General features: G+C 36.7%; 1 protein-coding gene across 4 annotated transcripts in view; it reads right to left on the reverse strand.

The window, feature by feature from the left end:
* Positions 1-12,910, reverse strand: part of LOC149799582 (transmembrane protein 43-like) — a 58,985-nt gene that overhangs the window by 14,941 nt on the left and 31,134 nt on the right. For all 4 annotated transcript variants that reach the window (XM_089958923.1, XM_089958922.1, XM_089958924.1 and 1 more), the window contains exon 9: positions 7,328-7,399. In XM_089958923.1, the coding sequence (XP_089815049.1) occupies positions 7,328-7,399 (72 nt within the window). The remainder of the gene's footprint in view (positions 1-7,327; positions 7,400-12,910) is intronic.

Genomic DNA, 12,910 nt, shown 5'->3' on the forward strand with positions numbered 1-12,910 from the left:
TTGATTGAGATCCAAAACTCATCCAGGCTCTTTTCGAGAAATAATGACTGACAAAATTTATCGTTTTTTCAAAATCAATGAGCTTTTCTTCTTCTTCGGTTGTAAGATTTGTAGTTTTGTTGTTTCCGAATGGATTGATCACCCATCCATATTCCTTGCTTGCATATGATGGGAAGTAATGCTGCAGTGCCGATTGTAGGTCTCTCAGTGTGTCCAGAATTTTGGGGATGATTTTCTTGTCTGAATGAGATTCAATGACAGTAGGAAGGCAGTCGAGGACTCCCTTCGAGACCTTATTTTGCCGCAGCGACAACTTTTCATCAAATGACTTCAGTTTTGATGGTGCAGTGATGATGTTGTCCGATGGTTCTTTGAAGACTTAAATTCAGCGAATTTAATTTGTCGAATAACTCGGAGAGAAACTGAACCTTCAGCCACCAGATTTTGTCATGAAGAGAGAATCCAAAGTCTGTTTTCTCAACCTCCAAGAATGAAATCACTTCAATCTTGCGATGGACAAGATGCTTTAACACTTTTCCCCACTGAAAGCCAAAGAACGTCAGTATGGTACAGCAGGCATTTGTAGTCTGAATCCATCACTTCACTGAGTTGAGAGAAAAGTCGAGATCAAAGCAGTCGAGATTTGATGAAGTTTACAACTTGAATAACTTATTAGTTACTTTTTAACTTTTGTGACATTGATTTACCATTTAATTTTTCGATATGTTAAAGGTTTCAAATTGCAAGCAATTTTTAATATTTGTTAAAAACTCACATGGCACACCTGCAAATCTCTCACGGCACACTAGAATCACTGTCCTAACCTGAGTATTATAAATAAGGCTGAAATGGCCATGCTATCATATTGTTATCATTGTTAAAGATCCAAAGAACAAAAATAATTCTAAATAATATCTGTTGAAATGAATGATTATTCAGGGCTGATCAAATGGGCTTATTTATTTTTTTTAATGTATTTCATATACACTATTTATTTCTCTAATATTGTATCATCAGTACTCCAATCAACAAGAATGAATTAGAATTTAGACCTTCCCAAATGTCTTCACCCAAAACTTGTTCAACTGACAGAATAAAATCTACCCGTACAGAAATTTCTCATGGATTCCGTATGGAATACTTATGGAATCCATATGGAATAGATATGGACTGAAAAACTTATGGAATCAAACAATTTATTCCATATCAATTCCATAAGTACTTCACAGCAAGTGAAAATTCCATATGGAATAAAGTTACAACTTTAATCCATAAGCACTTTTTTCCATGTGGAAAGCAGGCTCATGGATTATAGCATCATGAAAAATACTCTCTGAAGAATTAATAACCTAAACTATCTGATTAAAATAGAAATATTGGTGGGAGTTTGAGTACATGTATATGTCAGTGTAGCTGATGTGGAAGGATGAATATATACTCATATAAATTTGAAGAAACACATGTATGTCAGTTTTCTTTAATTTATTTCCACAGATGTTTAAAAACAAAGACATGACCAAAAAAGTATGGAAAATGTAAACATGATAGAAAATTAATATTAAAATACAAGCATAGATGAATCTATGAACAATAATTATAACTAGCATCGTATTGAGGACAGTCTTTCTCCTGGATTGTACACAAAAGTTTTATATCAAAAAATGATTTTTGATATTTGCCACAGGAGAGACTGTTAAAGAGCACTCTCATTTTTTCATGGAGTATCAGCAACTTTTTCTTAAGAGATATTTTTAAATACAAAATCCTGCTTTGTATACTGCATATACTGTGCTTTATATAATGCAGTCTAATACTGTCACGAGGCTTGCCTGAATAAATCCTGAATTTGTCCATTCTACAAACTTTTACCATTCCATAAGAATAACCCAACCCTGTCTGGACAAAACTTCAGCCAGAACAATGAGCCTGCCAGGAATGTATCTGATTTGCAGGTGACTCTAAAGTTGGATAAGCCAATGGTTCCCCAGCCATAGCCACGGGAACCTGTACAAGCTGTTACTTTCAGCTGGAGTTTCTCCAGAAGAATTCCTGTTGTGAGCCAACTGTGGTTGCACTTATTGACACAAGAATGATCACACCTCATTTTAGATATCAATCTTTTGGTCAAGTGGACTGGAAAAATGGTGCCATTGAGTCAGCAAGGTCATATGCAATGGGCACTATAAGGACAGCCCAGTGGGATGAGACCCATTGCGGCAATGAGCAATCAGAAGAAATGCATGAACTCTCTAACCCAAATCCATGTAGAAACAGACTCAAAATGTTCAGTGAACCAATGTTGTGGAGGATGTTTATTGGAACTGGGTGATGACTAATTCCATAATTTTGTGAAGACCCAGGAAATGATATTGAAACCGAAGGAAGGACTCACAATTGATAAACTTTGTAGTGGTCAGCAAACTGAAAAGATTTTTGCATTGCCAGGTGAATATAGGCATGAAAGTAGGCATATAAAGATTTAGAATGATTGCATACCTGTGCCTTTGAATGGAGAGTCAGATAGACCTCACCATCTCCATCATGAACTTAGGCATGCGAATGCATTCCTTGAGGCAACACAGCCTCAACTTGTTATTGACCTTTTAGATAAGGAACAACCATGAATAGAACCCTGGAAACTGCTGTATTCATACGATCTCCACTGTCTTTTTCTTGAGGCATCACCTACTGAAGGATATGGTCCCTCTTCTGATCTGATAGCATAATTATCCATTAGAGGGTGACAGGAAGAAAGAGGAGAGAGTGGATAAACAAATTCAGAAGCTCCTATAAGATGACTTGGGTCATCCATCCGTTTTGTGGAAATAGTTTGATCCTTCATGATTGGATTACAGGAGTCTGGTGCCCACCAGCAGTATCTCTTTGGGTGGGATGGGTGTTAAGTAAGTGTTGGGAAATCAGGAGGCTTGGGGGTGGGATGAAAAAACATTGTTTTCTACCTCCCTGTAAGACTGCCTCCCAGGCGGACTTGGCTCTTGTTTGTTGGCATAAGGTTTATAGCCGATAAATCCCTGGGGCATACAAGATCCCCTTTGTCTTGCTTGCTTGTCATACCTCCAACATGAATGGGATGACAGGTTCCAACAAGGATACAGTGGAAATGCCAGCTGGTAGAATAGTTCCTGAGCTGCCTACCTCCAAACATCTTCAAGTCTGCCACAAACAGCAATGGTGAGTCAAATGGAGTCATCCTTAAACCCATGGTAACAATGAATCAAATCAAGATTGACAGAGGCAGTCAACGCTTTAGCCATTGTATGGTAAGCTGCACTGTAGATGACCACTGTATACTCCAGGTGTACTGGTTAGTCGATTTTTCCACGAGTTGGAAAATGACCAATTAGGCCAGATCCAGCATCAAAGAAATCACAACAATGTCCTGAATGAGCTTACATGTGGCACATTCTTACCCGCCTTTTAAAATGAAGCGGCAGACAGGTTAACCACCATAACACTCTTATCCATCTCCTGGAATTTGGTATGATAGGCAGTGGAGTGTGTCCTGTACCAGAACAATGAAAACATGGCTGACACCTGGCTGTTGGAAAAGAAAGATTTAGGACACAAAAATGTTCAGAGAGCTTATTGTTAGTCCCTTTGTCATTTGTGGTCTGTAGAAGCTGCTGGAAATACAGGGACTCTTCTTCAGCATCGATTTATGCTTTGACTTTATTGTCATTTGTGGTACTAAGGGATGGAGGGCATTCCAAAGCTGGCATCACCTGGTGTATCTCCTCAACAGCAGCTTGAAACTAAACTTTATTATTCACTGTGTGAATACTCTTGGTCCTCATATGCTTTCATTTCAGGACAAAACAAGTCCTGAGGTATCAATTACATAATGCTATCATTATTTCACTAATAACACCTATTACAAACAGAGTGTGTGAACTAAAGACACTGTGTGTGAATACTTGAATTAATCAGTGTTTTCAAAGGCAAGTTTAATTTAGCCAAAAGCTCACTCACAACTTCAGCACAGATAATGTGCATTTTCTCAGTGTCAGACACTGTGCTTTGCAGAATGAGGACAGTGACTTATCTGTGTCTTCCCTCCCCCCTTCCTTTTGGAATTTGCACTCAATATGTCTACCACCATGTGTGACAGAAAAATCCAATTCACACAAATAATAGTGAACATAATGAACACCTTTGTTAGACTGCTTTATGAATGATGAAATATCTGTATAAATCTTAAGAAACTGCTGGCTAGCACTCAATTTTGTACTTGAAATTTTCTTTTCATGCAATGCTGGTCTGCCATTTAAAAAAGAACTGCTCCCTTCAATTCCTGTAGACAATTTACCAGTCTGCTCAGGAACCAATGAATAAACACTTCATTGACACTTATAAATAATATTTTTTAACGAAAAGAAATGATAGAAGTGGAACAAAATATCAAGACATAATTTATTGCCAATTCAACCGTTTTTCATAGTTTTGCCTAAATTATCCATAGTGTGTATTTTGGGGCTTCATCCTTACAAAATACGGAGAATCTATAGGAGTAAACAGCACTGCATCGTGTTCAGGCTAAAAAGTAAAATACTCACGTTGTCAAATTCCTTTAGATGTCCTCGGTTCTAAACATGGGAGTTTTTTCTGAAGTTTTTAAATTACCTCAATGATAGGTTTTATGCCATCACGTACATCTTTCAACGTTTGGGTAGCCATGTTGATCCTTGTCTTCAGCTCAGTGATTTTATGCTAACAGGATCACCAATTTCCATTTTGATTATTCTAATATTGGTACTGGCTCGATTTATTTCAGTTTGCAACATTTTCTTTTGATGTTTCCAACACGTTAGTTTTAAGGCAATCTCTACATAGAGGATTTTTGTTTGTGCCATCCAACGATTTCTCTGGACTTATGAATGATGGTAAAGGTTAAGTCAAACTGACCAGAGGATGAGAACGAAAAAGAGAGAGTTTGTAGTCAAACCGACTGTGATGGGGCAAATTTCTGGCGATCAATGAAGAACACATTAAATCTAATTAATTGTTCTTTGGTCTCAAACTAATGTGAAGGAACAGCTACAGTGGAAGTGGAGTGAACCAGAGAAGCAGGTTATGCAATTGTACAAGGCACTGACTTCGATTGTTCACTCGATCCTATGATGAACTAATTCTATCAGTAAAACAGATCGGCTACTTTATTTAAATATACTTGTGTTTTGTAATTTGGTGAAAGTTTTATTTCTAGAAGCAGAGTATATTCCTGATTTAATGAATTCTCAGTTGTTTTATGTAATTGATTAAATTGTTGTTTACATTTACGGGGGCTCATGCTGGTCTGTTCTACATCTCTGCTCAGATCTCTATCTATTCCACCTATAAGTTTCACCACTTATATTTATATTTACTCAAACTGGGAAATAACATCGAGGGTTGTCAACCTCTAGATAACGAGAACTAAATAAAGTGGACACCTTGAAAGAAGGTACAATCTGCCAACCCACAAACCTCTTGCAAGAAGAGGGGACTTTATGTAAGGTTTCTACAAAGTGGACCTTGGGTTACTTACACCAACCAGAGAAAGAGAGAGGGAGAGAGTTTTGTTGTTGTTGTTGTTATAGGGTTTAACGCCATTTTTCAGCACAAGATAGGCTATGGTGGCCAGTATTAATGGTGGAGGAAGAACCCGGGGAAAACCCCAGAAATAACCACCAACCCACGAGAAGCTACTGGCAAGCTTTCTCATATCCACATTGGCTGAGCCCGAGACTCAAACCCACGCAGGCAGAGGTGAGATGGCAGTGATCCGTGACGGACAGCGCTTTAGACCACTCGGCCACTCGGGGCCCCTGGGAGAGAGTTTTAAAGTCAAACCAACCAGCAAACTTACTAGAGAGAGAGAGCGAAAGAAAGAGAGTTTATGGTCGTGGTACTGTTACTAAAGCAGAATAATGACTTAAATCAACTGTAAATATAACTAAATATTTGAATTACCTCCTCTTGATTCATCATTTCACTTAGTTTCTAGTCCACATTAATATCTATGCGCCAGTATGTGATGGCTAAGCGTTCATATGAATGGCAGAGCCAGCCAAGTGTTTGCAGTGCTCTTCTTTCATTAAAACCATCATTCATGCTTATATAATAAGCGTGTATTATATTGATTTAATCTATGTCAAGAAAAAAAGAAACTAAAAAAAGAAAACAATGAACTTATCAATATGCAAAGGTGAATGTGAATAGCCACAAAAGGCATAGAACTACATTTTGTAGCAGACACACTTGGGTAATATGAAGAGTTCATTCACTCAGTCGGGGCCCCAAGTGGCCGAGTGGTCTAAAGCGCTCACCGTTCCGGATCACTGCCATCTCACCTCTGTCTGCGTGGGTTCGAGTCCAAGGCTCGGCTAGCGTGGGTACGTGGGAAAGCCAGCCAGTAGCTTCTCGTGGGTTGGTGGTTCTTCCCTGGGTTTTCCAGGGTTCTTCCTCCACCAGTTATACTGGCCGCCATGTATAGCCTATCTTGTGCTGAAAAATGGCGTTAAACCCTAGAACAACAACAACAACATTCACTCAGTCAATACAGAGCTGCCTGCAGTAAATCTTAACTCCGTTTAAAGGACAAATATATGTAATTGTATGTGATATAAATAAAATATATGTATAGTATGTATGCTGTACCAATGATATACCACTTGTTGTATACATTTTTCATTAAAAGGAAACTCAGCAAGCCTCGTTTCCTTGTAATAAAAATTGTATACATCTTGTGGTATATCATTGATATGGAGTACTATCTATCTATCTATCTATCTATATATACTCACTTATAGGACTATTAAATTTGCTTATAATACTATTTTACTTGTTGATAGTAGTATTGTATTCACTTACAGTATCCTTATACTTGCTTATAGTACTATTATACTTGCTTAAAGTTATATATATATACTTGCTTATAGTACTATTATACTTGCTTAAAGTTATATATATATATACTTGCTTATAGTACTATTATACTTGCTTAAAGTTATATATATATACTTGCTTATAGTACTATTATACTTGCTTAAAGTTATATATATATATACTTGCTTATAGTACTATTATACTTGCTTATAGTACTATTATACTCACTTATGGCACTAGATATACTCGCTTATAAGTTTAGCCCAGGTGCAAACTGCACAAACCCAGATCTGCCATTGCTTTATGTGCCAGGAGATCTGGATCTAAATAGTAAATAATCAGTACACAAAACACAGACCCTGATCAGAAACTACATTCTTGGCAGTTGGACTTAACTTATAGGCAAGTATATGCTGCAATTACAGTATTGTTGATTTCCTACCATGGCAGGCGATCCAAGCGAGGATTCTCCACTGATTCCTGCATACTCAAGCCGAGCCCTCAAGTCTCCAATCTGTAAATTAATCAATATTAGTAAAAGGAATATAAGAAGAAAATAAAAACATCTTGCCTTAATGACTTAATGACTGTAAGAACTGAATTAATCAAAAATGGCATTTAAATTAAGAAAACAACCTGTCTAAATAGAGTTTACAAAACAATTTACGTTACCTGAAAATCATTTCTTTCTCATTGTTTCTAGTTAATTGCTTTTCATAGTCTAATAAATCAGTCACCAAACCTGTACTGATAATGATGGACCATTTTGGTTTGACCTGACGTCTACATAATATCATGCAGTGGATGCAGATAAATCCAACTGGTATTTCTGCCAGTTCAAGATTATTTTCAAATTAACACAATCCTAACTCATCATCATTTCGAACGTCATGACTGTATATGACTGTCCCAACAGATCTAGCAACCTATCAGATGTTACCATCTCTCATCCACTCATTGGAAACTTTCAGTTGCTTTCACTTATCCACTAATTGGAAAGTTTCAGTTGCTTTGGTCATGTGACTTGACATAAATTAGCAATATCTTTTGTTTGGGTTTTAGTTGCTTTGGTCATGTAACTTAACATAAATTATCACTATATTTTGTTTTGGTTTTTGTCTAACCACACATGAAATGAACTGAATTAAAAATCCCTTACAATGGGCAATTTGATATATTTTTACCTGTTATGTATAGATGCTTGCATTCTAAGTATACATGACAGTCATATGACAAATACATGGATGCACAAGACAAATACAAGGATGCAAACGTCTAGTCACATGACCAAAGCGATCAAAACGTTAAAATTAAGCCATACCTGATTAGTTTCTGGATCTGATGGAACAGTTGGTCATGAAATTCAAAATGGTGACAGGAGGTAGGGTTGTGCTATTCCACATGAATTTACCAGTTGTCAAATATAGGATTTTGATCTGGAAATATTCGATACTGAAAGACCACTTCAACAGATTGTAACTCAGCAAGAAATACTGTTGTCTTCAATGTACACTGATGTGTTGCAGCCAGATTTGTCTGCAGCAGTTGCATGATTCTGTGAAGAGGGACATCAGACCCAAGCTATCCATCAGTATCCAGTTTGTGGGCTTGATTTATAAGACTATACTAACCACATCTTAAAAGATAATTTAATAAATTAATGATTCATAAATAAACTGAGCACAGAAGTTAGTTGACCCTATTCTTCAATTGAAAGTCTGTAAATTAATCAAGTAGTGCATTTTCATAATGATGACACATGTTAAATATGAATCTAAATTTGAAATCTTCAGCATCAGTGGAGTATTTATGGTGTAATCATTATGCAATCTCTTTTTTTATGTAGGACACAGCATTAAATAAGATGGGTTGAATATAAAACTGCATTTTGTCAATATTAGATTGGGGTGTACTCACTACACAGAAATAACAGCCCAACACAATCAGGACACAAAGCATTGTTAACTGCATCATCGGTGAGATTCTTCAAGATGTTTTTGCTGCAATGGCTTAGATTTACAAAACATGGTTTATTCTTTTTGGATCTCTCGGGACAATCCCATGTGCAATCCAGTGGAGATGAGGTAAATCTGGTGAGTACATTGAGCATTAGGGTGTCAAAATGCAATTATTTTCAATTTGACTCCTAAGAGTCAACTCTGACTCGGGTAGCAGAATGGTAAAAAAAAATGCAATCATTTCACTTCAAAAGTTCTTGTCATCTTAAGATGTAAGATCTAACAGATGTTAGCTACTTTTAAAACCTAATTATGTAATAAAATTGGTACTTCAATAAGGGCTGTTCCAGTAAAACATATATCCCCCCTGGGGACGGCACTTCAAAAAAACTTCTGTAGGAGGTTGTGTTTCGAACCATTTGGATTCTGACAGTGGAAGGTTGGTTAGGAAAATCACTTTTGTTGTGGGCTGTGTTAACAAAATGAGAAATCGCTGGTGGGGTTGTCAGAAAGAAGAAGAAGAAAAAACAAATATATATTTAAAATCGCATCTAACCGCTCCTAGCAGTCTAACGTGAACAAAACATTGGGTCAGAAAATGACGCCAGTACACACGAGTGCACGTAATTTGTATGAATTCACATACTTTTAAAGCAGTGATATGTGTTAGGCAAATTACGTCAATGCCGTGGATATAAAAAATGTGCTTTGCACAGTATGCAATTTGTATTAAACTTTTAACTTTAACTTTAAAAGTGCATTTCGTGATGTAATTCGCGCTGCCGTAGCTGTCTCACAGCACTTGATGCGACATCCAGATATCTGGATACTTTGGTTTGACATGAATGGCTGTTAAACTAAACTTGATTCATTCACTGGCCCTGGAACAGGCATTTTATGGAGTTTTAGCCTTACTTTCATCGTGGAAGTTTTACAAATGTGTGTTTCCAATAACAGCCACACAGGAAACCAAAATGGTTGAATCACAACACGGTTTGTCTTCAGACGACGTTTTCAGTCGGCAAATACTGGCTGGTGATAGCTATGGTGACAACGAATTTCATGTATATCGGTCTGTTGGACATTGGAAAAATGTCACTGGAAATACCAGTGTGTGATTTTGAGCCCAAAATTGATGCTGAGTGTGAGTCTGATGTAGAAGCTGGATGGACAATATGCTGGTTATATTTATTATAAATACAGCCATGTCTAAACAAGAAGACTATGGGAAATGTTGGACTTAAAACCCTAATACAGCATTATGGAAGAGAAAAATCTGGCATAAGAGGCAGCAAAACACTGATTCAAGGAAGTGAATCTTTGGCAGGGTTCATGTTAGTGAAAACTGACAGAGGTCTCGGAAATGCTTATAATCTCGCATATTTGGACGAAATTTTTTTAATTTAGGTGGGTGGTAAAATTCAAAGACTTGCCAGTCCTGCTTCAGTCACCTGCATAGTGGGAAAATGTGTTGATCGGTTAGCTGTGATGATATTTACAATGACAGAATTTAGTGGTTGAAAGCCCCCCCCACCCCACCCCATCGTCACCATTATAAGAGTACACCAAAAAGAACATGCTGCAATAGCTAAGCGACAAGATCAAAGGCTCTGACTGGCAGCTGGGTGGGAAAATCTACTGCTATTTACAGTGCTTGAATTCAGAGGCAGAAATACCCAGAGATGTACATGTGGTCATTTATAACAGTACATCAAATAAACAACTTTAGCTTTCATTATTGTGTTCATTTCCGAGTGTAACGGAATAAGCAGTGCATGTGACCTCGGAATTGTGACATGTTGAGACATAGACTTGAATGAGTATTTTGGGGTTCAATGGCAAACTGATGAAGATTGTGAGATTTAGGAGAGGGCTAAAGTTGCTAGAACTGATAGTTTGGAAGGGACATTAGCCAAGTGTAAGAAAGTGTGTGATGCCTAGCTTAGTGCTTTGAATAAGACCTTCCTTGGATCGAAAAAATTCAGACTCACTCTGATGGACAAGCAAGAGCTATGTCAGTGTTATAAAGAATGTAGAAATTAAACTCTACGGCAACCAATAGTTCTTATAATTGGCATAGTTTTCTGAGAGGGGACTGCAACTTTTTCTAGTGGGACTCCCATTTTTACCAAAATGGGAGCCATGGACTCTTAGTTTTAAAATCCTAACAAGACCTCTGGTTTAAAACTTTTCTTTTTGGAACAGAGATATCCAAGAGAGAATACCCATGGGGCCATACATGTGAGATGTTGAAAATTGCACAACCATAAATAACAGTAACTTGTTCAAGCTAGTTATGCATATGCATTTCAGACAGCAGGCAATGAAAAGAGTTCACAGAATAATATTCATACACAGAGGAGAAGGATCATATTAAATTCAGAAACAATTAACAGATTAATGCATATAGGGAACATCAGAGAATCCCAATACAACATAATTAAGTGTGTGTAGATCTCAAGTTGGCAGATCCACTGAGCAACAAAAGAATAAAAAAGACAAACTTTTGTATCGTTCAGATGTATGACCAAATGATGTACATGTACATGCTCTCTATGTGCAAAAATTAAATGACATTAAGCATAAGAGACTGACTGATCTGTGTAAACTCAAAGCAAGATGGATAAAATTTGTCCTGTTTGTGTTCGGTTCTTCCTATGTATATTTTGATCATGGTGGTATTTTCTGAAGACCTTTTGGCACTTAGTTCCAAGCCATCATTTGGTACTTGTATTACAAAATGAATAACTAAAAAAGTATATTATCTAGTACAATACATTTTAAGCAGTATCATGAACTGATGATGAAATTGATGAAAAAATACTTGATGTCATTCTGATATGTGGATTCTTTACTACACAACTAATCTGTTCATCCCGATTCTTTTTTTTTTACCATCTCCTTTAGTCTTACTGGTACCAGTGCTTTTAATAAAATTGTAACTTCTATTTTCTTTCAATCTAAATATTTGTAATGATGTGTTATTGTCAAAAAGTAAAATGTGCTTAGTGTTGTAAAATCTAAAACTATTAATTAGCAAGGGACTAAAGTAAAAAGTGGACAGAAATTATTGCCATATTACAGTGCTGTTAGAAACAACAGAATAGTTGTACAAGATGTATTTTGCACAAAGTTGTAGAACTAGCTCTCGTATTGTCACCACATATTCTACTTAAATAATCATATCATTGGTTCTGTATATTCCTATCAGTATTTTCCCAGTGATAGTAATTTTCTGATTTGATGTTGTTTATTTCTTGCGCAATTTTTACACAGCAAGAATTCTCACCATATCATTAAAAAACAATGTAATCTGCACCAAATTGAGTTGTTTGAGAAGAAATTAATTTTTTAACCCAAAAATCACTGAAACTATGAGTTTTTGCATTAAAGTCTCACATTAAATAACATTTGAAGTAGCTACGATAGTAGTTTAGGATGCAACTGTACCAATTTCACCTTTGGTATATCCAAATCTTGAATGTGATGGAGGAACATAGCTTCAAAATAAACACATCAATTTTAGAACCTGTTCACGGATATGAATCAAGTATCTGAGTCCAACTGAATTGCTAGAAATTTTTGAATTCTTTTGACAACATCATAATTAGCTGTCAAATATGGAGTAAGACTATGGTCTTTATGCCATCCCAACCAAGACCCCACCACAACCACGTGACCATGCCCAATGACATCACAGTAATAATCACTATACAACTAGAGATGACATCTCTCTTTGAGAATTTTGATTTCAGTAGAGCTGTAACAGAGTGGAACAGTAAGAAAGAGTGACAGATATTTAAGTGTTAGGGAGATATTTAACAATGGCTATTCCCATCACCACCACTTCCTCATTGGAGATCACACACACATAAAACATCTTGAAATCCTCACAGCATCCCTGCAGAGGAGATAACTTGACTATTCCATTTTATTGGTCTCTGGTTATCCCATGGTATTTCTGTTACTTGAACATTATCTTACAGTGTGTCCATTTAGCATGGTCGAAAAAGGCTTACAACCACTGAGAGTTGTTCAAGGACTCAAATTACTACAGATGTGAAATA

Source organism: Sinohyriopsis cumingii, chromosome 5 (assembly GCF_028554795.1).
Source record: "Sinohyriopsis cumingii isolate HCF-2022 chromosome 5, ASM2855479v2, whole genome shotgun sequence".
NCBI lineage: Eukaryota > Metazoa > Mollusca > Bivalvia > Unionida > Unionidae > Sinohyriopsis > Sinohyriopsis cumingii.